The sequence below is a fragment of the Dendropsophus ebraccatus genome, chromosome 14 (assembly GCF_027789765.1).
Source record: "Dendropsophus ebraccatus isolate aDenEbr1 chromosome 14, aDenEbr1.pat, whole genome shotgun sequence".
Taxonomy (NCBI): Eukaryota; Metazoa; Chordata; class Amphibia; order Anura; family Hylidae; genus Dendropsophus; species Dendropsophus ebraccatus.
In genome coordinates, this window is record NC_091467.1 from 25,196,213 (window position 1) to 25,222,201 (window position 25,989).

The following is a 25,989-nucleotide window of genomic DNA, read 5'->3' on the forward strand; positions in this document are numbered from 1 at the left end:
AAATGTTTAGACCAAAGTCTAGGCCATTCAACATCCAGGCTCTTATTTAGTGAGGCCATGCCAATGTGATGAATTTAGTATGTGGTTTGGCATTCCCTGAAAGAAACGTTGACCTAAAATTTCTATATACTGTTCAGCGCTGATAGTGCCTTTCCAGATGTGTAAGCTGCGCACAGTATAGGCACTAATACAAGCCTATACCATTATACCATCAGAGATGCAAGCATTTGAACGGTGCACTGATAATATACTGCATGGTCCCTCTCTATATACACACAACGAAGGTACAAATATATTATTTCCTAGTAAATTCATGTTTGTCCAAGGGTGGCAGAAGAAGAAGAGCGAGACAACAGAGGGTATCACATGGCTCAAATCACCTAAATATTGTTACCACCCACTCCATGGTCACCACCCTTAGACCACTCATACACCTTTCAGTGGGGGTTGACCAACACCCATACCTGGTTTCAATGGCTGCTTCCTGTAATCAAGGCCTTTGAAATGCTAATGTATAAATACACTCTGGACCCACAGTGACTAGTACTGTCTAATATGAGTATACACTATATGGCCGGGTTCTCACAGTGTAAGACACTGGCCGTTCTTTGACCCGGCTGAGTCACAGAATGGCCGGCGACAGTGAAGATCATCCCGGCCGTAACTGCAGTACCGGCCGGATGAACTTCATTTATGTTGAAAGGGATGCGGGCGCACACAATGGAGAGTGCGGCCAGAGCTGCACTTGCCCTTTTGTGAACTGACAGTTCTGTGTGGCAACTATTCAATGAATAGCAGCCGCACAAAACTGACATGTCAGTTTTACTTGCGACCGCTAGGGATCCCAGCCGGAGTGTATACTGTGTGTATACACTCCGGCCGGGATTCCATTAATTATAGTGCAATTCATATTTTGAATTAATGATTAATTTAAAATATACGTTGTGTGAACGTGGCCTATACATGTACAAGATTTATTTTAATGTAGTCGCAAGCACAATATTCTTCCCTTACCTACTTTCTCCCCTTCCTCAGCCTCTCCTATAAACCCTTGCGGATAGGGTCTTTTCTCACTACGTACCAGCCTGTTATTTATTTTGTTCATGTAGTTTTCTTGATTTTATGTTACATTCTGTATGTTCACCCCTGATCATATGTACAGAGCTCTAGCATCACGGGCACTTACAATATTACAACTGTGTACCACAGCCCTGTGCAAATATGAACAGGCAGAACTAGCTATCACCTGTAGTAATAGCTCTTAGTACTCATATACCCCCAGGAATTATTGTAATATATAGGATGACCAGTCAGCACTAAAGTTGGCTTTAGATCTGATTAAATTTAAGGATTTATTTATCTTTTCTCCCTACACTGTGAATGTTTACTATATGTAAAGTAGAAGAAGAATCCCGGCACTCACAGATAAATTAAGCATAATTTATCTGTGAGTGCCGGGATTCTTCTACTACATTGCCTAGGATTGCCTCCTACCACGAGCCCCACTACTGGACAGAGTGCCGTCTTCTACCTTTACATATACTCCATGTAAAGAACACGGAGAGAACATTTCTTCAAATTTACATGCCACTTACTCTAGAACAGCAGAGTATAGAGTTTCTATCACTACTAAACAATAAATATGAGCTGCAAATTTTGCCATCTGATACATTGCTAAAAATAAACTTGTATCCCATGTTTTAGTGAAGGAAAAACATGAAATGTTCCTTTTATTGTGTGTCATAGACTGTATGTGTAATGTACATGCTCAGGTGTTTTAGGTGAATGCATTTAAATTGCTACTGCTAAGCTAGATTCATTTTTCACCAATAAAGAACATACAAACGTATAGGTAGAGTAGGCGTAACTTTAAAGTTAACAGACAAATAATGAGAGGGTAGCATCCCATTGTAATTACATCAACCTGTACTCAAATGTGTCTAAAAATGTGTCTAGTGCTGCTCTTATTTCTTATAGGGTGTGCCGTACAACTGTTTAATCAGAGAAATAATATATTAACCTCAGAATAACCAGAAACCCTAAATGAAAACTTTTTTATGGGCACAAATTTTCATTATTTAGGCACAAGCCTGTATTACGTGGTTACATGAAAGAGTAAACCCATAGTGGCCACCACCCTACAGAGCGGTATATAATAGGGCCCACTCACACCGGTTCATTGTAGGAAGCATTTGCCACTCACTGCACTTGTCGACTTAAACCATGACCATGAGTATGAAGCATCTATCATCAGCCGGATCCCAGAGGGGAATAGGAGGTGGAAGTTGTGGTGTTTCCCGTAACTCATCTGTACGCTCAAGCTCTTCCTTCCGATCTCCAAGCATGCAAAGCTGCGGTATTGGCAGTCTTGGGGGCTTTGGATATGGAGGAGGTAGTGCTGGAGCCTGTGGATCTGGACTTGCCTTTGGAAGTGGCCATAGTGTAGTTAACGCAGGGGAAAACATTCTCAGCACCAATGAGAAAGAAACCATGCAGTTCCTAAATGACCGACTGGCTACCTACCTAGACAAAGTGCGCTCTCTGGAAATGAAAAATGCAGAACTGGATAAGAACATTCGTGAGTGGTATGAAAAACAAACCCCATACATGTCCCCTGATTTTGAACGATATTTTAAGACTGTTGAGGACCTTCAAAATCAGGTATGGATCTTGACATTGAATAGACTGAATGCATATAGATTATTTTATAATTAAATATACGAAATTGTATTATAGAAAATCAATTAAGGTTAAATACAACTGCAACTTCTAAAATAATTACTATTTAAACCCAATGTAACAGATTGTTTCAAATTTGACAATGTCTCAAACATCTTTTAGATCCTACAAGCAAGTACTGACAATGCTAACATCACACTTCAGATTGACAATGCTCAACTGGCTGCCGATGACTTCAGAACCAAGTAGGTTCTTGCACATTCTTAGATGTTATGTTCTTTGACTTTTCGCAGGTGCTGAGACAAGGTACCTAAGTAGGCTCCTAACCACAGGAAATAAAGTTCTGGAGAACACAGTATTGTGAATTATACCATAGCTCTGTGCTATAGTGTTAAGGTTTTACTCAATTTTAGGTACGAAAATGAAGCAGGTCTCCGTGCCGGTGTAGAGGCTGATATCAATGGACTACGTCGTGTCCTTGATGACCTTACACTTTCTATCAAAGATCTAGAAGGACAACTTCAAATCCTGACTGATGAGTTGGCCAGCTTGAAGAAAAACCATGAAGAGGTAAAAAGAAATTAAGACTACTTTATTCACAATATTAAGAATTAGCATTAAATGATGTGTTTTATGCTTAGAATTAATGTTCTAGAGTTTAGGCCTAATACAGACTTGTCAAAAGTAACACTTTTGAATTATAGATTATGCCTTAGAGGTGAGAACTAACATCTACCACTCCTTTGCAGGAGGTAAACAGCCTGCGTTCTCAGCTTGGTGCAAGAGTCAATGTAGAAGTAGATGCTCCTCCTGCCATGGACCTCAACAAAGCCCTATCAGAAATAAGGGATCAATATGAGAACATTATGGCCAACAACCTACAAGAAGCTGAGAAGTGGTTCTTAGAAAAGGTAGGACATTGATAGGACACTGAGCAATCATCAAGATAATTCTAAAGGGGAAGGTGACCATGATGTTCTTGCACCATAGAGTGAAGAACTGAACCAACAGATGACAAGCAGCTCCCAACAACTTCAGACATGGAGCAGTGAAATCATCGAACTCAGAAAAACAGCCCAAACTCTAGAAATAGACCTTCAAGCTCAGATCAACCTGGTGAGTATATTTGGGTCAGCCTTGTGAAGGTTTTCACTTAAATGGTTGATATATCCATAAAAGACCCTTTCATACATCTTAGTCAGATAGCAAAGCATGTTAGTCACCTTTCTAGTGCGTATATTTACTTGGCTTTGCCATATGTCACAATTAGAGAGAAGCCTTGGAGAAAGCATTGGCCGAGACTGAAGCTAGATACAGTTGCCAACTTGCCCAGCTTCAAGACTTGATCTCCAATGTTGAGGTCCAACTGTCAGAGCTGAGGTCTGACCTGGAAAAACAAAACTTCGACTACAAATGTCTCCTGGATGCAAAGACACATCTGGAGAATGAGATAAGAACATACAGACAGCTGCTTGATGGAGAAGGCACACAGTAAGTATTAACCAACTGAATGTTAAAGCATATTGATTGTCTCTATGTATGGTGGCCAATGCCCTACGTAGAGGTCTATAATAAACACGGAGATTACATGTGGCCCATTGTAGGATGAAACTGAGGAGACTCAAAGACTCCTTTACTATTCAAGAAGACAATGGTTTTCTAGTATTATAAATAAGAGATGATGAGTGGAGAACGCCTGGGGTCTTAGATAATCTAGTCCATTAGCAACATAGGTTTAGTATTATATATTATATATTTTAGCCTTTAAAAACGAAGAGCAATTCGTGGTAATCTGTGGGTGAATTTGGCAGCAAGTTTTTTTATTCCCCTACAGTGCCCCCACAGGACAAACTAAATCCCCTACTAAGTCCCCTACTATTAAAAATGCGTTAAATGAGTTAACTTTATAATTTTTAAATTTAAATTTAATTAAATTTTTAAGCTAGTTTGTTGTGCTCTCCCGGCGGTGTAGGGGTTCTGCGGTTAGTATAGTAAGATATAGTGGTGGTGTAAGTAAACTGTGATATAGTGATGGTAAGGGGTAAGATGTTAAGATGGTAAGATTTTAGATGTTTAAAAATTGGATAGTACCTGGTAAAGGGATGGATTGAGCCCCCTGGTGAAATCCCCTCAGGAGCATAATGTTGTTTGGTTATGTTTTTATGTTTTATAATGAATGGTAATGAACTAGACCGGGTATATTTAGCAAATGGAGATTGTATGGGGTAGGATGTGGATAATTGAAGGTTTTAACATGATTTTGTACTATGGAAAATAATTAAAGAAATAAAAAAAAAATGCTCTCCATTCAGCAAACTGAACAATTGTTTCCTTCATAGTGAGAGTTGCCTTTTGTAGTTGTTCTCTACTCTAGCTACTACAGTAGATAGGACCATAAAAAGTTTACCTATTATGGACCCTATTGTTGACCCTATTTAGAATTTTCCAATGACACATTTGTAGACCATGTCCATGTTATTGATGAAATGTAAATGTGTATATATTATAGAATAAATTTTAGCTGAACTTATATTTTTTCTTCTTTTTTTTTTTTAGGAGGGACACATTTTCCAGAAACCCAACAATGGTATCTAGTGGCTCCGGGAGCTCAGTTAATATGGGAGGCACAGGAAACATGAGTGGCATTAGAGGCTCAGGAAACATGGGTGGCATGGGAGCTTCTGGAAACATGGGAGGCTCAGGAAGCGTGAGTGGCATGGGAGGCTCAGGAAACATGGGCAGCATGGGAAGCTCAGGAAACATGGGCAGCATGGGAGGCTCAAGCAGCATAAGTGGAATGGGAAGCTCAGGAAGCATAAGTGGCATGGGAGGCTCAGGAAGCACTGGAGGAATTGGCAGCAGTGGAAGACCAAGGATCGTAATTGATGAAGCAAAAGAAACCTATTCCCAGACTAAGAATTAGATAGAATACCCTAGCCACCCTTAATATTTTCTATGGTCTTGTTTTATTAAAGCGGAAGTACCAGGCAATAAAACATTTTTGAGCATTAAATCCACTGATCTGTATATGGCTGAGATGGAAAAGTTATTTGGCATGTTGGCCGAAGCCTTGAGCCCCCAATCTGTGGCCACCTTGTAGACACTTATTCATTCGGCTTTACTTAACAAAAATAACCAAACTGTTTACTCTAAACCTTACCTTGACTTAGCTGTGAGCTCCTTTCACTTATTATTCCTGCTATCTGTCTTCTGCTCTACTCTTGTCTATCATGTCACCTTTATACTACAAACAATGTCATCATCAGATTTTTGTACTTTATGTATTTTTGAATTGCCTAGTCTATGTTGGGGCCTGTCATAGAATCCTTCCTACCTGATAATAAAACAGCTTGATGCATTAACCATGAATTTGTTGTTTGTTTCGAGGGAAGGATCACAGAGGGCTTCTGGTTTTGTTATTTATTCATTGCTGCCAGTAGATACTGTAAAAATAGCAAAAAAAATAAAGTCATAGAACCAGGGACAGTCTTCGACTAAAGAGCAGTCCTGACACACAAATTCTACCAGCGTACAAACATTATTGAGCTCCTGCAGCATAAAATTACTTATAGTTACCTCAGAAAAAAATAAAGAACAAGCCATACTCTCCTGCCCTGTTTCCTCCTGTAGTTCATGTTTCTAGAGTGTTCTGCCCCCTTTGCTGCCTGCCGCTTTCTGTGACATGTTGTCCCTTCAAAACCTGCCTACTCAGCCAATCAGTGACTAAGGTGTGTCGCCGGTGTGACCAGTTGTTGGCTATGAGGAGGAGTGTCTGTGGGAACAACACAGCACAGCAGGGCCGTAGGGAGGGGGGGGGGGGCAGCAGCCCCGGGTGCAGGGGGGGGGGGGGGCGCCATCACAGGGAGCAGAGAGAGAAGGATCACAGTGGATGAGGCAGCCTGGAAGCGTCCTCACATGTCCTGACATGTGACTATGATGTCACCCAGTGGCGGATTAAATGTACCCTGGGCCCCGGGCTGTCCACCCAACCTGGCCCCCCCCCCCCCAGTCAATTTGCCCACATTATAATCTGCTACTGCCCCCCCCCCCCCCCCACACACACACACACACACTGTCCCCAATAAACACTGCCTGCCTCCCCTCCCTGATGGCCCCAATAAACATAATGTTTGGTCCCTTGCTGCTACCCCCAGTAAGCATTGCCCACCCCACCTCCACTGCCCCCAATAAACATATTGCCACCTCACCTGGTCCCCTGATGTTGCCCCCCCAAGGTCACAGCAGCACAGAGGATGTCAGGAGAGGTCACAGCAGCACAGAGGATGTCAGGAGAGGAGGGTGCTGATCTTATAGGAGAGGTCCGAGCAGCACAGAGGATGTCAGGAGAAGAGGGTGCTGATCTATAGGGGAGGTCACAGCAGCACAGAGGATGTCAGGAGAGGAGGGTGCTGATCTATAGGAGAGGTCCGAGCAGCACAGAGGATGTCAGGAGAGGAGGGTGCTGGTCTTATAGGGGAGGTCGCAGCGCCCAGCAGCACAGAGGATGTCAGGAGAGGAGGGTGCTAATCCTATAGGAGATAGTCCCCCTTATAGATGGTCTCCCTCTTTCCCCTCTATAGATTGTCCCCCTCTTTCCCCCTCTATAGATGGTCCCCCTCTTTCCCCCCTTATAGATGGTCCCCCTCTTTCCCCCCTTATAGATGGTCCCCTTCTTTCCCACTTTATAGATGGTCCCCCTCTTTCCCCCCTTATAGATGGTCCCCCTCTTTCCCCCCTTATAGATGGTCCCCTTCTTTCCCACTTTATAGATGGTCCCCCTCTTTCCCCCTTTATAGATGGTCCCCTTCTTTCCCACTTTATAGATGGCCCCCCTCTTTCCCCCCTTATAGATGGTCCCCCTCTTTCCCCCCTTATAGATGGCCCCCCTCTTTCCCCCCTTATAGATGGCCCCCCTCTTTCCCCCCTTATAGATGGCCCCCCTCTTTCCCCCTTTATAGATGGTCCCCCTTTTTTCCCCCTTATAGATGGTCCCCCTCTTTCCCCCTTTATAGATGGTCCCCCTCTCCCCCTCCCTCTATAGATGGTCCCCCCTCCCTTTATAGATGCTCCCCTCTCCCTTATAGATGGTCCCCCTCTTTCCCCCCTTTATAGATGGTCCCCCTCTCCACCCTCCCTTATAGATGGTCCCCCTCTCCCCCCCTCTTATAGATGGTCCCCCTCTCCCCCTTATAGATGGTCCCCCTCTTTCCCCCCTCCCTTATAGATGGTCCCCCTCTCCCCCTCCCTTTATAGATGGTCCCTCTCTCCCCCCTCCCTTATAGATGATCCCCCTCTTTCCCCCCTTATAGATGATCCCCCTCTTTCCCCCCTTATAGATGATCCCCCTCTTTCCCCCTAATAGATGGTCCCCCTCCTCTCCCCTTTATAGATGCCCCCCCCTCAGTCAGTAAATAACACAAAAATAACAAAATACAACTCACCTACCCTGCGTTCCCCCGTCGATCCTCTCTCCTTCTGCAGTCTCTGGCTGATGCGCGGCTGCCGGCGGTGTCCGGTCCTCAGGCCCTGACTTCCGGTACGTGCGCTCCCAGTACCGGAAGTCAGGGCCCCAGGCGGCACTAGGAGCTGTGTGATGCGCGCACTGCCGGGGAGAGGACGGGACACCGCCGGCAGCCGCGCATCAGCCGGAGACTCTTGTGACCGCAAGCGAAACAATGCTTGCGGTCACAAGAGTGCAGTGGCGAGGGGAAGGGGGCCTCCCGGGAGGCATTATAATGTGGGCGGCGTGGCATGGGCCCCCCCGGAGCCTCGGGCCCCGGGCGGCCGCCCAAACCGCCCACATTATAATCCGCCACTGATGTCACCGCAGGTCCTGTATGTACACTGCACTATGGAGGAGGAAGAAAGAAAATACAGGTGTGTGGAAAGGGGAGGACAATCAGGGGTGCACAGTCTGGGGAGGGGGGTGAAGGGTGCCCAGTCTGGAGTGGGGAGGGGGGCAGGCGGGTACAGGGTGACACCATTCTGGGATGGGGGGGAGACACACAAGAGAGTGTCTGGTGTCTATTTAGGGGTCTGGTCTGGTTGTACATTATTATATACTTAACCCCTTAATAACTGCCCTCTCCAAATATATATTACATTTATATAAACCTTACCTAACATCTGCAGAGGTAGGGAACCCTGGCTCTCCAGTTGTTGCAGAACTACAACTCCCATCATGTCTGGACAGCCAACGTTTTAGCTTTGACTGTCCATGTATAATAGGAGTTGTAGTTTTGCAGCAGCTGGGGAGCCAAGCTTCCCTACACCGATCTATAAAGCACCTGTATCTATATATACAGCGACCATGATACAAGAGCCATTTTTCTAAATTATTTCTATTTTGAATTTTGTGATGGAATACTTTACTGGAGGTATTGCTACTGTTATCTCCGCTGCTGAGTAGAGTTGATTGAACCTCAGGAAATCCTAGGTTCTATAGAACTCGAACATTCACGAACCTGCCGCATTAGATTGCTGATGCCTGCCTGGTCCGTGGGGAAGGAGGAGTGTGCCAGGGTACCGCCTGGAATAGGTAATAGGCTGAATCCCGGAATTCCAGGCAGTACCCGGGCACTCTCCTTCCCCACGGACTAGGCAGGCATCAGCAATATAATGTGGCAGGTTCGTGAATATTCGAGTTCGATCAAAACTAGGATTTCCCGAGGTTCGATCAACTGTACTGCTGAGCGTACCTGTGCATTAGGAGACGGCACCACAGAATCACATTACACTGGGTGTCACACTGGAGATAGATCAGGAAGATTCGCCTCCTAATTCACAGGTACAGACAGCAGGGAGCGGAGAAAACAGCGCCTTTTCAGGTATAGACAGCAGGGAGCAGAGTCAAAGGCGCCTCCTGAGGTACAGACAGCAGGGAGCGGAGACAACGGCACCTCCTGAGGTACAGACAGCAGGGAGCGGAGACAACGGCGCCTCCGATAAGGTACATAGGGAAGTACTTTAAAAAATGGTGATTGAGCCCAGAGCTGCCTGATAATCATTCTTTATAAAAAAAAATTCCAGGTACACAGTAAATATGACATTATGTATCCCATATTGTGAACACCACACTAGTGCTGCCGCTTATCTAAACTTCATTTAAATAAATATATAGTGCAGATCCCTGCACTCGAATAAGTGCAAAACACAGACAAGACACAGTACAGGAAGTACAAGGTACAATGACAGTAGACAAATCAAAGGGGCACAGAAGGACAGGACAAATAAGGCAGCAAGGAACAGGGGACCAAACCAATGGAGGACAAAAGCCAGAGATGCAACAAGGTAACAGTGGAGCCAAAGCCAGAGAATGTAGCAAGATGAACTGGGGACAGCACAAGGAACACTGAGGACTAAACAATAACAGAACCTAAAGACAAAGAATGGCAAGAAAACAGGCAGTATAGCAAAGGCTGGATCTAGCAGTACAGACTAGCTAGACAACGCTATCAAGAGCCCAGACTGAAGGGATGGAGAAGCTTATAAAGCAGCAGAAGTCCCGGACTCCAAGCTAATAGGCTGAGCAGGAGAAACACACAAGAGAATCACAGAGGTGAGGAGACCTGTCAATCACAACACAGCAGACACAATTAGTGAATAGACCACAACAAGGAAAGTGCAGGGAGAACTGAGAAAACATGGACCGGATTACAAAAGACATAAGCAAAGAACATAAGAAAACCAGGCACGGACTTCATGTCAAAAGCGCAGCCTCTGGCGCAGAGGTCGAATCTTCGCAACAGAGGATTATTATAATGACATATGCTAAAATCCCTGATGAAAGTATATAAATAAATATATAAATAAATATATGGGGGCGGATCACATGGAAAATTCATAGGGTAAACAACATATATGGCTGTAAAGTGCACAGTGCATATCAAGCATTAACCCCTTCAGGACCAGGCTAATTTTCGTTTTTGCGTTTTCGTTTTTTCCTCCTTGTGCTTAAAAGGCCATAGCACTTGCATTTTTAAACCTACAGACCCACATGAGCCCTTATTTTTTGCGTCACTAATTGTACTTTGCAATGACAGGCTGAATTTTTGCATAAAATATGCTGCGAAACCAGAAAAAAATTATATGCGCAGTGATTTAAAAAAAAAAAAACATAATTTTTTTTCTTTGGGGGGAATGTGTTTTTATGCCGTGTGTCCTATGGAAAAACTGACATGTTACATATGTTCCTCAAGTCGTTTCGATTAAAACGATATATAACATGTATAACTTTCATTGTATCTGATGGCCTGTAAAAAATTCAAACCATTGTTAACAAATATATGTTCCTTAAAATCGCTCTATTCCCAGGCTTATAGCGCTTTTATCCTTTGGTCTTTGCGGCTGTGTCTGGTGTCATTTTTTGTGCCATGATGTGTTCTTTCTATCGGTACCTTGATTGCGCATATGCGACTTTTTGATCGCTTTTTATTACAATTTTTCTGGATTTGATGCAACCAAAAATGCGCAATTTTGCACTTTGGGATATTTTTGCGCTTACGCCGTTTACCGTGCGAGATCAGGAATGTGATTAATTAATATTTTGGGCGATTACGCACGCGGCGATAGCAAACATGTTTATTTATTTATTTACTTTTATTTATAACCTGGGAAAAGGGGGGTGATTCAGACTTTTATTAGGGGAGGGGGCCTTTTATTGACATCAACACTTTATTTTATTTTTTTACACATATACTAGAAGCCCCCCTGGGGTTAGGGTTATTCCCCCTGGGGGACTTCTAGTATATACACTTTGATCTCTCATTGAGATCTTTGCTGTATACTTATACAGCAAAGATCAATGAGATCAGCACTCGTTTGCTTTCGGCTGCTGCAGCCGAAAACAAACAAGTGCCGAGTCGGGGACAGCGCCATCTTGGAGCGGTCCCCGGCCGGCTTCAGTAACGGAGATCGCTCCTCCGGGACAACGTCCCGGAGGAGCGATCTCCACCACTAGACACCAGGGAACGGCTGAATCCGGTAATCAAAGGCAGCTGTCAGCTTTGACAACTGCCTCCGATTATCTAATTAGCGGGCACGGTGATCGGACCGTGCCCGCTAATAGCCGCAATCCCGGGCTACATGAGGCACTCGGGATCGCAGCGGTTCAGAGCGGGGTCACGGCGCGGCTCCGCTCTGAACGCCCACACCCGCACGTGGACGTACAGTTACGTCCTCCTGCGGGAAAGGGTTAAGGTTTACGACATCAATGGTGCAACTATTGAAACACCGCCTTGTAGTCACTAACCCCACTAGCTCCTAGGCATATAGAAAAAAGTATACCTTTAGTATATTGTGGGTGTATAGCCTCTGGGACGCCACCACCCCGACGCGCTTTTTGTTGCCTTTTGTTGTCCGGAGTCCAAAGGCGGAATTGCCACACTCCATGTCATCTGAACAGTAAGTCTCCTGCAATGCTTGCAAGTTACAGTTAGGTACATAAAGTTTTATCCATATCCAGTCTGCGGCACTAAATGCATATATATATTTTATTCTATCGAGTCTTTGATTGGAGGTACAGAGTCCCCTACTAGCATTTGACCAGCGAACAACATACATTCAAATAAGTGCCGTTGTCACGAGCTGGGCCACACGCTTTGCTCCTGGCACTGCCGGGCCGGCCTGTCAGACGCAACGATGACGTTCGTGGTAACCGGCCGCTAATGTCCCAGGCCCCAATCAGTTCTGGGACTGGGACTTCACCTCCTATTTAAGCCTGTCTATTCCCCTCCCTCTTCGCCTGCAATAGAACCTAGTTTACTAGTGTGTCTTGACCTAGCGTTTCCTGCATTTTGGTATATCTGGTACTTCTGACTTTTGGCTTTTTGGACCAATCTATCAGATTTCGTTATTTACATGTTCACACTATATGGGATCGGGACAGCCGACCAGTTATCCGATGTCGTATAGGGCTGTTGGGGCAAGTAGGCAGGGACAGCTAGGCGGGTACCAGTGCTAGGGCTGCAGCTGTCCTTTGTCTTGCTGGTCCCATATATCTTGACAGCCGTACTTCAAAACTTTAATTACTGTTTAATTAGACACGTCTTTTGGGTATTATTTAAATATAATAAATAATAATGAGAAAGGAACTCAGATGATACATTGATTGAAGATCCAAATGGCCCGCTGGGCATCTGCCTGGTCAGGCACATTGTCAGTCCGGGCCTTCATGGAACCATGCACTATGCACAATGTGACTAAGGGGGGGGGGGGGGGACACAAACAATATGACATTGGCACCTGACATGTGCCTGCAAGTGATCAGTAGAGATGAGCAAATTTACAAGAGGAACAAAGTGAAGTGCTTTGTTCCTATCGTCATTCTACTCATCAGGCTGCAGACTTTGAAGTGCTTCGCTTTGTTCCTACTGTAAATTCTCTCATCTCTAGTGATCAGTCAATTCTTGGTGTTGACTGTTGATGTACAGTACTGTACTGAAAGCAGATAACTGGAAAAGTGTAAGGACCTAACGGACTGTGGCAAGGGCCAAATTGTGATGGCCCCATGACTGCGTCAGAGCATCTCCAAAACAACAATTTTTTGTATATTCTTAGTACCTTCCAAAAGTGGACAACCAGTGAACTAGCAGCATGGTCATGGGCACCAAAAGCAAATTGACCCATGAGTGAAGGTGAGTAAATCTTCCTGGTCCAATACCAAAGGAAAATTACCTATGCAGTGGGCATATAAGCGTCAAAACTGGACCATGGAGCAATGGAAAAAGCTGGACTGATTAATCACATTTTCTTTCACATCATGTCAGGCCCAGATTGGGTGCTTGAGTGACATTCACTAGTTTTCTTTGTATTTTAAAGTCATTTATCAGTTACAGAAAATCTTTTTCAGGTTTCATGGGGAAAAAACAAAACAAAAAAAACTGCTTATCAAAACATTGAAGCATGCTGCTCAATTATTTTTTATTTTTTTTAAAATGGCAGACACCATGACAAAAATAATCACTGTGGAGCAGACATAACAACCGCTCAGGCCAGTTTTTAGGGGTGTGACGACGACGTCCATAGCGGCCAGACTGCTTCTCATGTTTTACTCTGATATTTGTTGTAGCAGTGGCTAGGGCTCCCCTGGCCGATCAGCACAAGGTGTAGTGGGTTTACTGACTGTTGATTGACACCAGTCAGCTGTTGGTATCTGGGCAGGATCTAGAGCTTCAGCCCCAATCAGGACTACAGGTTCCAAAAGCACCTTCCCCTGTTTCCCATCCCTTGCCAGCGTTAGAGCCTAGTTACCTAGTGTTTCTTGACCTAGCAATTTATACTGTTTGGTACTTCTAACTACCCGACCTTTGGCGTGTACCCAGACTATTCCTTGGATCTCAATTTTGTACCTTGTTTGACCGGCTGTTACCATCTAGGACCTCTGACTATCCCTTTCTTGTGTACAACTTGTATTTGTTCTGTATTTTCACTTGCATCAGGTTAGGGAACGTCACCCAGTTGTCTGCTGCCAATTAGGGCTGTTGAGGCAATAGGCAGGGACAGCTGGGGAAGGTGTCCGTTCTAGGGCTGCACTCGTCTTTTTTCATCCCACAGCCTGCCTTCCCGACACCTGGGTTAAATACTGGAGATTTTGTGCCATGGGGGGGGGGGGGGGGGGGGGGGGGGGCTTTAGAAGGGTTTATATGCCAGGGCTGTTTTTTAGTCCCAGTCTGACCCTGGTTTTACAGTTCCTTTTTTACTATTTCTACGATAACTTCTGGCAGCAATGAATATATAACACGAACTGGAGAGAATGGAACAGCTGCACATCCCATCTATGGCTGATACTAATGCCGCTTGGCCTATATTAAAAATCAACACCAGAGTGTCTGTATATGAATTGATCAAGCCATATTGCCCCGTGTACCACCGCGCAGGTCCTCTGGTCCACACGGGTCCCTACGCTAACTCCACACCGTGTCGGTCAGCGACCGCCAACCCCGCAAAGCGTGCACATGCAGGGAAGGGAGGCCCAGGAACGGCCCTGCAACCCCAATGTCACAGGACCAGACCCAAAAAGCCCCACCAAAACCCAGCCAGCACCACCGGCGGGGAAGGCTGCCCCCAAACGACACAAGTATGGATATGGTATTACACTTACCATTGCTGCTCTCACAGAATGGGGAAGACATAAGGTCCGGACATGTGAGCACAGACATATCCTGCTAATTTTGGTCATGTGGGTCTTATAAAGGAGTGCTAGCTGTTCAGAGAGGGAGAACTGTGAAACACGAACTGGAGAGAATGGAACCGCTGCACATCCCATCTACTAATGCCGCTAGGCCTATATTAAAAATCAACACCAGAGTGTCTGTATATGAATTGATCAAGCCATATTGCCCCGTGTACCACCGCGCAGGTCCTCTGGTCCACAATGAATATATAACACTTCCTCTTTCTTATCTGCCAAGTCAAACAATAAATGATATATGATTTAATAATCCATCCCACAAAGCAAACACGCCGCAACAAACTCATAGTTAATGCATCAAGCTCTTTTATTATGAATTAGGTAAAAAGCATCTTCTGCACAGTCTGACCAGCTCCAACATGGAGTAGGCAATCCAAAAACAGACAAAATACAACAAACTGATGATGACATTGTGTGCAGTATAAGGGTGACAAGAGTAGAGCAGAGGACATAGAGCGGGAAGAATAAGTGGAAGGAGCTCACAGCTAAGTAAAGTTGAGAGGTTTGGAGTAAACACTTTGGTAATTTGTGTTAATTAAAGCAGAATGACCAGGTGTCTACAAGGTGGCCACAGATAGGGGGCAACTCCCCCTTTACCATCACAAGATTTTGGACAAATGCTCAAAAATATTTTATAGCCTGGTACTTCTGCTTTAATATAACAAGACCATAGATAATATAAAAGGTGGCTAGGGTATTCTATCGAATTTTTCCATTAAGAATAGGTTTATATTGCATCATTGGTTAGAATCCTTGGTCTTCTGCTGACGCTAATTCCTCCAGTGCTTCCTGAGCTGCCACCCATATTTCCTGTGCCTCCCATGTTAACTGAGGCCCCTGAGCCACTGGATATCATTGTTATGTTTTAGGAAAAGGTGACCCTCCTAAAAAAGAAAAAAAATATAAGTTCAGCTAAAATAATATATACACATGCACATACCATAGCATGGAGATGGTCTATAAATGTGTCATTAGAGAATTCTAAATAATAGGGATGTCAACTTTTTCTGGCCTTATCTACTGTACAATACAGAGTGGACAAGAGGTGCAAGAAGCACCTCTCACTATAGAGGACATAGTATTTCTCTTCATTAAATGGAAAGCTATTTAAGTAGGAAAAAAGTAATTCAACTTTTGTCCTGAGGAGGCACTGTAGGGAAATAAAATAATTGCAGCTTAATTCTCCCACTTATTACAATAGATTGCTGTTAGATGGTTAGAAGGCCGCATTATCTAATATTATTTAGTACTGTGTAATAGAGTATCCATTAACAGAGGCATGACCTAAATCACTCGGTTTTCAGTACAAAATCTGATTCAGAGCTGCCTCACCCATTGTCTGCTATTTATAATACCAGATGTGAGGGTGTCTTACTGTGGACCTCTACGTTGGGCATTGACCACCATACATAAGGGCAATCAATATGTTTTACATTCAGTTGGTTAATACTTACTGTGTGCCTTCTCCATCAAGCAGCTGTCTGTATTTTCCTATCTCATTCTCCAGATGTGTCTTTGCATCCATAAGACATTTGTAGTCGAAGTTTTGTCTTTCCAAGTCAGACCTAAGGTCTGCCAGTTGGACCTCAACATTGGAGATCAAGTCTTGAAGCTGGGCGAGTTGGCAACTGTATCTAGCTTCAGTCTCAGCCAACGCATTCTCCAAGGCTTCCCTCTAGTTATGGGACATGGAAAAACAAGTGAATATACACAATATAAAACTGGATATACTTTGTTGGCTGACTGGGATGCATGAAATACTCTATTAACATATAAACCATTTAAGTGAAAACCTTCACAAAGCTTACACAAATGGACTCACCAGGTTGATCTGAGCTTGAAGGTCTATTTCAAGGGTTTGGGCTGTTTTTCTGAGTTCGATGATTTCACTGCTCCATGTCTGAAGTTGTTGGGCGCTGCTTGTCATCTGTTGGTTCAGTTCTTCACTCTATAATGCAAGAACATCATGATCAACTTCCGCTTCAGAATTAATTATCTTTTTGACTGATCAGTGTCCTATCATTGTCCTACCTTTTCTAAGAACCACTTCTCGGCTTCTTGTAGGTTGTTGGCCATAATGTTCTCATACTGATCCCTTATTTCTGATAGAACTTTGTTGAGGTCCATGGCAGGAGGAGCATCTACTTCTACATTGACTCTGGCACCAAGCTGAGAACGCAGGCTGTTTACCTCCTGCAAAGGAGTGGTAGATGTTAGTTCTCGCCTCTAAGGCATGGTTAATGATTCTGCAGTGTTACTTATGATAAGCCTATATTAAGAAAATACCTATTATCTAATATATTCATTTATATAAAACACAAAATTTAATGAAAAATTGTGAATACAGTATTCTTTTTTCAGTATTCTATTCCTTACCTCTTCATGGTTTTTCTTCAAGGTGGCCAACTCATTGGTAAGGATTTGGAGTTGTCCTTCTAGATCTTTCCTAGTCAGCACAAGGTCATCAAGGACACGACGTAGTCCATTGATATCAGCCTCTACACCGGCACGGAGAGCTGCTTCATTTTCATACCTGAAATTGAATAAACCCAATATTGCAGCAATGAATTGCTCAGAAACTCGTACACCTGGCTATATTTTTTGAGCAAGCTCAAGTAAAAATCAAATAACATAACATTCAAGAATGTGCAAGAACCTACTTGGTCTTGAAGTCATCGGCAGCCAGTTGAGAATTGTCAATCTGAAGCATGATGTTAGCATTGTCGGTGCTTGCTTGTAGGATCTGAAAGATGTTTGAGACATTGTTAAATTTTGAGAAATCTGCCATATTGGGTATAAACAGTGGAACTATGAGAAGTGAACATTTTTTTTAGAAAAAAAATTGATTTCAAATAACAGAATTTAGTAAATTAAACTATTAAATAACTTATATTCAATGTGTGTATAATGTGAAGATCCATACCTGATTTTGAAGGTCCTCAATAATCTTGAAGTATCGTTGGAAATCAGGGGACATGTATGGGGTCTGCTTTTCATACCACTCGCGAATGTTTTTATCAAGTTGGGCATTTTCCATTTCCAATGAGCGCACTTTGTTTAGGTAGGTAGCCAATCGATCATTCAGGACCTGCATGGTTTCTTTCTCATTGGTGCTTAGGATGTTTTCCCCTGCGTTAACTACACTGTTGGCACCACCAAAGGCATACCCAGTTCCACAGGCTCCAGAACTACCTCCTCCATAACTAAAACTAGAGCCAAAGCCTCCAAGACTGCCAATACCGCAGCTTTGCATGCTTGGGGATCGGAAGGAAGAGCTTGAGCGTACAGATGAGATACGGGAAACACCGCAACTTCCACCTCCTATTCCCCTTAGGGATCCGGCTGATGATAGATGCTTCATACTCATGGTCATGGTTTAAGTTGACAAATGCAGTGAGTGGCGAATGCTTCCTACAATGAACCAGTGTGAGTGAGCCTCTTATATACCTCTCTGTAGGGTGGTGCCCACTATGGGTTTAGTCTCTTATGTAAACATGTAATACAGGTTTTTTCATAAATCATAAAAATCTGTGCCCATAAAAATCTCTTCATTTGGGGTTCCTGGTTGTAACTCTGAGGACACCATAATATTTCTCTTATAAAACTGTTGTACGACACACCCTATAAGAAAAAAGTTTTAATTGCTGAAGCAGATCTTCTAGACACATTTTTATCTTGGAGTACAGTATAAAATAATTACAATGGGATGCTACCCTCTCATTATTTATCTGCTTACTCTGAAGTTGCACACAGTTTTTCTTTATATTCTATATAATGTCATAAAACTGAAAATGCAGGAGTCACACAAAGGGCACCACATCTTCATAGATCCAGAGCCACAACACTGCCACTATGTAAATAGACTAGTGTTCTGACAGTACTTCCAGGCATATATTCAAAGGCCCTATAACACCAAATGATTAACGGCTGTACTTGGCCGATTAGGGGTCGTTCCGGCCGATAATCGTTTGGTGTAATAGGACATGTTAAAAGACCATCAGCTGAGCACTACCTCTCTGACAGGTGCTGGACTTTTTTCCCGGCTTCCTGGTACGCCATGATCCAGGACAAAGTACCTGCTCAGCCAATCAGTGACTGTAGCAGTGTCCTGCCTCAGTTGTTACAGATTAAGACCTCCAGTGCAAAGATAGCTGTCTCTTTATTAATATGAAAATGAGCTCCAAAAGCCCAGGGGGTGTTCCCCCTTACATTGTTAGTACGGTTGAAAAAAGACGCATGTTAATTAAGTTCAACCAAGGAGGGGGATGGATGATGGGTAGGTTCTATACATATGCATTTATGTTATTTTGAAGTGAGAACTTTTCTAAGCCTGTTTTGAAGCCCTCTACTTTTTTTGCTGTGACCAGGTCCTTGGGTAGACTATTCCACAGATTCACTGTTTTCATGGTATAGAAGGCTTGTTGCCTCTGGAAATTGAACCTTTTTTTCTTCAGGCAGAGGCAGTGCCCCCTTGTCTTTTGAGGGGTTTTTACCTGCAACATCTTTTCCCCATATTTCTTGTAGGGGCCAATTATTTAGTTAAATAAATTAATCATATCTCCCCTCAAACATCTCTTCTAGAAACTAAACAAATTCAATTATTTTAATCTATCCTCATAACTAAGATGCTCCATTCCCCTTATTAGTTTAGTTGCCCGCCTTTGTCCCCTTTCCAGCTCTAGGACGTCCTTTCTATGAATCATGGCCCAGAACTGAACAGCATACTCCAGATGAGGCCGCACCAAAGCTTTATAAAGCGGTAATATTATATCCCTATCCTTAGAGTCCATTACTGTTTTAATGCATGACAATATCCTGCTGGCCTTAGAAGCAGCTGACTGACATTGTGTGCTGTTCTGTAGTCTATTATCTAAGTACACCCAGATCCTTCTCTATCAGTGATGCTCCCAGAATAACTCCCCCTAGGACATATAATGCATGTGGGTTATTAGTAGGGATGAGCAAACTTTTGAAAAGTTCGGTTCGGTTCGATCCGGCGAACTTTCGTGAAGTTCGAATTGGTCCGAACCGAACCGAAAACGAACCTTGCTCTAACGGCTGAATAATTGCAGCTACAATAGTGGGAGTGTGATAGGGTATAGTTTCGTTTGGTTGCAGTTGATATTACAATGAAAAAAGTGGGGGGAAAAAAGTGCAAAAATAATGAGAAAAAAAAAAATTATAGAAATAATAATAAAATATAGTAAATAAAAGTGCCAAAATAGTGACAAAAATATTGGAAAAAAAAAGTTTACAAGGAAGATGCGGCAGCACTTGATTGCACCCAGGCCAGTATTGTTGAGAAGAGACAAGTTGAGTAGCAGGAGGAGGCAGCGGTTGATTGCTCGCCTCTCAGGCCAGTATTGTTGAGAAGAGACAAGTCGAGGAACAGGAGGAGACAGCAGTAGATTGCTCGCCTCTCAGGCCAGTATTGTTGAGAAGAGACAAGTTGATCAGCAGGAGGAGGCAGCAGTTGATTGATTCCAGTCCAGTATTATTGAGGAGAGGCTACTTGAGGAGGAGGCAGCAGTTGATTGATTTCAGGCCAGTATAATTAAAAACAGACTACTTGAAGAGCAGGAGGAGGCAGCAGTTGATCGATTCCAGGCCAGTATTATCGAGGAGAGGCTACTTGAGGAGCATGAGGCAGCAGTTGATTGATTCAAGGCCAGTATTATTGAGGAAAGGCTACTTGAGGAGGAGGAGGAGGAGGCAGCAGATTATCGATTCCAGGCCAGTATTATCGAGGAGAGGCTACTTGAGGAGCATGAGGCAGCAGTTGATTGATTCAAGGCCAGTATTATTGAGGAAAGGCTACTTGAGGAGGAGGAGGAGGCAGCAGATTATCGATTCCAGGCCAGTATTATCGAGGAGAGGCTACTTGAGGAGCATGAGGCAGCAGTTGATTGATTCAAGGCCAGTATTATTGAGGAGAGGCTACTTGAGGAGGAGGAGGAGGCAGCAGATTATCGATTCCAGGCCAGTATTATTGAGGAGAGGCTACTTGAGGAGGAGCCAGCAGTTGATCGATTCAAGGCCAGTATTATGGAGGAGAGGCTACTTGAAGAGGAGGCAGCAGTTGATCGATTCAAGGCCAGTATTATTGAGGAGAGGCTACTTGAGGAGGATGAGGCAGCAGTTGATTGATTCAAGGCCAGTATAATTAAAAACAGACTACTTGAAGAGCAGGAGGAGGCAGCAGTTGATCGATTCCAGGCCAGTTTTATCGAGGAGAGGCTACTTGAGGAGCATGAGGCAGCAGTTGATTGATTCAAGGCCAGTATTATCGAGGAGAGGCTACTTGAGGAGGAGGCAGCAGTTGATCGATTCAAGGCCAGTATTATGGAGAGGCTACTTGAGGAGGAGGCAGCAGTTGATCGATTCAAGGCCAGTATTATCGAGGAGAGGCTACTTGAGGAGGATGAGGCAGCAGTTGATTGATTCAAGGCCAGTATTATCGAGGAAAGGCTACTTGAGGAGGAGGCAGCAGTTGATCAATTCAAGGCCAGTATTATGGAGGAGAGGCTACTTGAGAAGGAGGCAGCAGTTGATCGATTGAAGGCCAGTATTATGGAGGAGAGGCTACTTGAGGAGGATGAGGCAGCGTTGATTGATTCAAGGCCAGTATTATCGAGAAAAGGCTACTTGAGGAGGAGGCAGCAGTTGATCGATTCAAGGCCAGTATTATGGAAGAGAGGCTACTTGAGGAGGAGGCAGCAGTTGATCGATTCAACTTTGTGGGTTGCAGCTATACGGGGTTGACAGCACCCAACCAAGCAGCAATGTACAGGTTATCACAAACGAACAAACAACCACCCTTTTTTTTTTAAAGTTTTTAATGTTTTTTTTAACAACTTTGTGGGTTGCAGCTTTACGGGGTTAACAGCACCCAACAAAGCAGCAATATACAGGTTATCACAAACGAACAAACAAACAACCTTTTTTTAAGTTTTTTATTTTTTATTTTTAACAACTTTTTGGGTTGCAGCTATACGGGGTTCACAGCACGCAACAAAGCAGAAATGTACAGGTTATCACAAACGAACAAACAACCAACCTTTTTTAAAAAAAGTTTTTTAGTTTTTTTTTTAACAACTTTGTGGGTTGCAGCTATACGGGGTTGACAGCTCCCAACAAAGCAGCAATGTACAGGTTATCACAAACGAACAAACAACCAACCTTTTTTTAAAAGTTTTTTTAGTTTTTTTTTTTAATTTTTGTGGGTTGCAGCTATACGGGGTTGACAGCACCCAACAAAGCAGCAATGTACAGGTTATCACAAACGAACAAACAACCAACCTTTTTTTTTTAAGTTTTTTAGTTTTTTTTTAACAACTTTGTGGGTTGCAGCTATATGGGGTTGACAGCTCCCAACAAAGCAGCAATGTACAGGTTATCACAAACGAACAAACAACCAACCTTTTTTTTTAAAGTTTTTTAGGTTTTTTTTAACAACTTTGTGGGTTGCAGCTATAACGGGTTGACAGCACCCAACAAAGCAGCAATGTACAGGTTATCACAAACGAACAAACAACCAACCTTTTTTTTTAAAGTTTTTTAGTTTTTTTTTAACAACTTTGTGGGTTGCAGCTATACGGGGTTGACAGCATCCAACAAAGCAGCAATGTACAGGGTATCACAAACAAACAAACTTTTTTTTTTTTAGTTTTTTGGCTTTTTTTTTTTAATTTTTTTAATGAAGTTTTTTGGTTGCAGCTATATGGGGGTTGACAGCACCGACCAAAGCAGCAACAACTAGCGTCTCCTCTCAGTCACAGAACGGTAGCTGGTTCTGACTCTATTCACTTTTCTCTGTCTTTTTTTTTATATCCCTATCTCTGCCTTGATATCACAAGTTTTTTACTTTCTATCTGTGCCTATCTCTCCCTCTCTCTACCTCCCTGTAGCTATCTACTTGTTTGCCTATCTATATATGTGCTTTCCCTCCCTAACTAGCACAGAGCTCCTCTCTCTCTGCAGTCTAGACACACAATGAGAAAGAGCATGGACGCTCAGGCACTTCCTGTTCCTGTAGTGACGTCACACATCTTGATATTCACATAATAAAAGGATAAAAGGGATTATAGGAGTAATAATTCCTTATATCCTCTTCCATTCTGTGAAAACAATACAGTTTTGCGACGCCGTTGGGGTTTTAACGAACTTCGTAACAATCTTTTTGAAAGTTCGGTTCGGTACCGAACCAAACTTTTTGCAAAGTTTGTAACGAATCTGGTTCGGAACGGTTCGGTTCGCTCATCCCTAGTTATTAGTACCCAGGTGCATAACTTAACAGTTATACACATTGAACCTTACTTGCCAAGTAAATACCCAAACACTCAGTGCGTCTAAGTCATCCTGTAACATCTTTCATAGACTGTACTGTACTACAAAGCTTGGTGTCAGCTGCAAGATAGAACCAATGCTGTTAATTCCATTCTCAATGCAAAAACCCAACATTTCACTGCTTCCCTGCAACAAACACCCTTGTGCTCACTTCTATAAGCATCCAGCTGAATAATTAACATAACCACTAGGTTTGACTTACAGACTTTATGCCAAAACTTATAAATGTCTTGCTGTTGTAGGGCAGATGTCAGGACTTGGGGACTAGAGGACACAAGACAGGTGATGCCCTAGCACTGACACCCGCCCAGCTGTCCCTGCCTAATTACCTTGACTGCCCTAACTGGCAGCGGATAACTGGTTGACAGTCACTGGTCTGCACAGGTGTGACACAAAAACATGAACAAGATAAATAAATGCAAAACTCGTGGTCAGAGTAGCAAGGTTGGCAAAGTTGTCGGTCAACACAGTACAAAAACGTAGTCAGAAGAGTAGTCAAAAAGCCAAAATCTAAGAACCAGGATAACAGTCAGAAGGAATGCTAGGTCAAGTAACTCTCAGGAACTGAGGCTGTATCGCGGCCAAGGAGGGAGGGAAATAGACAGGCTATATTATATAGGAGGTGAAGTCCCAGACCAAGGACAGACTGACAATATTGAAAAGTGTGAGTATAAGGATCTAAAGGACTTTGACAAGGGTCAGTGGTGATGGCCACATGACTGGGTCTGAGCATCTCCAAAACTATAGATCTTGGGTGTTCCTGGTATGTACCTACCAAAAGTTGTCTGTAGAAGGGCAACCAGTGAATTGGTAAAATGGTCATGGGCACTAAAAGTTTATTGACCCATGGGGGGGGGGGACGCTAAACTGTCTGTTCTGATTTCACAGAAGAGATACTGATGCACAGGTTAAAATGTTTATTGCTGGGTATATAAAAAAAAGTATTAGAACGCACATTGCTGACCCCTTTCCACTGCCTAAACCCCATACAATGTACATGTGAACGCGGAACGGCAGGTCTCTGCAAAGATCATCCCGGCCGGTACTGCAGTATCGGCCGGATGATCTTTATAGCCGTAGTGTTCTGATGCGGGCGCATCAGCGCGTGTCCACATCAGAACTTCCCATAATGCACAATGAAGCAAGCGGCTGGAGCTGCTCGCTTCATTGTGTAAACCGACAGGGTTTCCTACGGCCGCAATTCACTGAATTGCGGCCGCAGAAAACTGACATGTCAGTTCAGCAGGGGATCCCGGACGGAGCGTATACGATGTGTATATGCTCCGGCCGGGATCCCATAGAGGAATAGGCAATGTTCCATGCTGCATAAAGTACGCATAGGCAACAACGGCCGTACTTTTACGTAGTGTGAACATAGCCTAACATCCCAACAGTAAATGTGAACCATGAAATGCATCAGTTCATTCTCTTAGAATCCCTTGTAATCTTATAGTCAGTAGAGAACAGTTATTTAAGTCCAGACTTAACTAAAAATCCACTGCAGGCAGGTGGTGGTATGGGGTTTTTTGCAAGAACATACTGTAATAAAGAATGTATACTTACCTGTCCCCATGCCCCCCTAGCTCTGCAGCTCTACCTCTCTGACAGGTGCTAGATTAATGTTCTCCCGGCTTCCTGGTTTCTCATGTACCGCTCAGTCGCTGATTGCCTGGGCGGGCAGTCCTAAGTCTGGGTCAGGATGTGGCAGAAGTGGAAGCCAGAGGAGGCCAGCGGGGGTCCAGAAGCGGCAGTGAGGTGCTACAGGGGCACAGGGACAAGTATGTATACATTCTTTCTACCCCAACCCCCTCACCATTTGCCTGCAGTGGATTTAAACTTGTGACCCAGAGTTCTCCCCTTTAACTTTACCTTTTTTTTTTAATGCTTAGGGCTCCATGGTGACTTGTTGGGTGACAGCAAGTCCAATTCTAGTTGTACAAGCAAAATATTTTGTGCGACTTGTGTTGTGTGTCCTTTTTCCAATTGCGACCTGGCTGTTTACAAAATAGCCAAATCGTTGAGAAATCACAAGCAAGTCACAGTTGCGCACGACTGCATTGAGGTCAGTTGGTACACCTGTGACCAAAAGTACATCAAAAATGGCTTTTTTTGCAACTGTTGTGTCACACTATGTCACAGTCCCAATCTCAGATAGATTTTTTTCATCTGCGCAACCAGAAGTAACCTTAGATGGATAGATATCCAAATATCGTGCCAAGGTGTCACCTAGCACATAGCTCTAGGGTACATTCTCTACTAGATCCCTATCCAAACCTACCCCACTGCCTTGTGAAACTATGAAGATTATGCATATGCAATGTAGCTGGACGTACAGTCAGAACACTTGTCTATGCACATAGTGGCCATAGTGTGGCTCAGGATCCATGAGATGTGGTGCCCTTTGTGTGACTACATATTTAGTTTTATGACATTAAATAGGATGCAAGGGAAAACAGCTGTGCGTAACTTCAGAGTAAGCAGACAAATAATGAGAGGGTAGCATCCCAATGTAATTATATTATACTGTACTCCAAGATAAAAATGTGTCTAGAAGATCTGCTTCAGCAATTTATCATTCATTCTTATTTCTTATAGGGTGTGCCATACAACTGTTTTATAAGAGAAATAATATGGTGTCCTCAGAATTACAACCAGGAACCCCAAATGAAGAGTTTTTTATGGCCACAGATTTTCACGATTTATGCAGAAACCTGTATTACGTGTTTACATGGGAGACTAAACCCATAGTGGCCACCACCCTACAGAGAGGTATA

At 43.5% G+C, this 25,989-nt stretch overlaps 2 protein-coding genes across 2 annotated transcripts; one reads left to right on the forward strand and one right to left on the reverse strand.

The window, feature by feature from the left end:
* Positions 1–2,174: 2,174 nt before the first annotated feature.
* On the forward strand, positions 2,175–6,041 carry LOC138772821 (keratin, type I cytoskeletal 17-like). Its single transcript, XM_069953539.1, has 7 exons — positions 2,175–2,661; positions 2,842–2,924; positions 3,093–3,249; positions 3,429–3,590; positions 3,670–3,795; positions 3,950–4,170; positions 5,236–6,041. Exons 1-7 carry the CDS (start codon positions 2,224–2,226, stop codon positions 5,600–5,602), a joined length of 1,554 nt encoding a protein of 517 aa, XP_069809640.1. The 5' UTR covers positions 2,175–2,223; the 3' UTR covers positions 5,603–6,041.
* Positions 6,042–15,152: 9,111 nt separating this feature from the next.
* Positions 15,153–18,291, reverse strand: LOC138772897 (keratin, type I cuticular Ha6-like). Its single transcript, XM_069953654.1, has 7 exons — positions 17,793–18,291; positions 17,530–17,612; positions 17,246–17,402; positions 16,901–17,062; positions 16,692–16,817; positions 16,324–16,544; positions 15,153–15,753 (listed from the first exon to the last, which is right to left on the reverse strand). The coding sequence occupies exons 1-7, from the start codon at positions 18,240–18,242 to the stop codon at positions 15,735–15,737; spliced, it is 1,218 nt and encodes a 405-aa protein (XP_069809755.1). The 5' UTR covers positions 18,243–18,291; the 3' UTR covers positions 15,153–15,734.
* Positions 18,292–25,989: the final 7,698 nt, after the last annotated feature.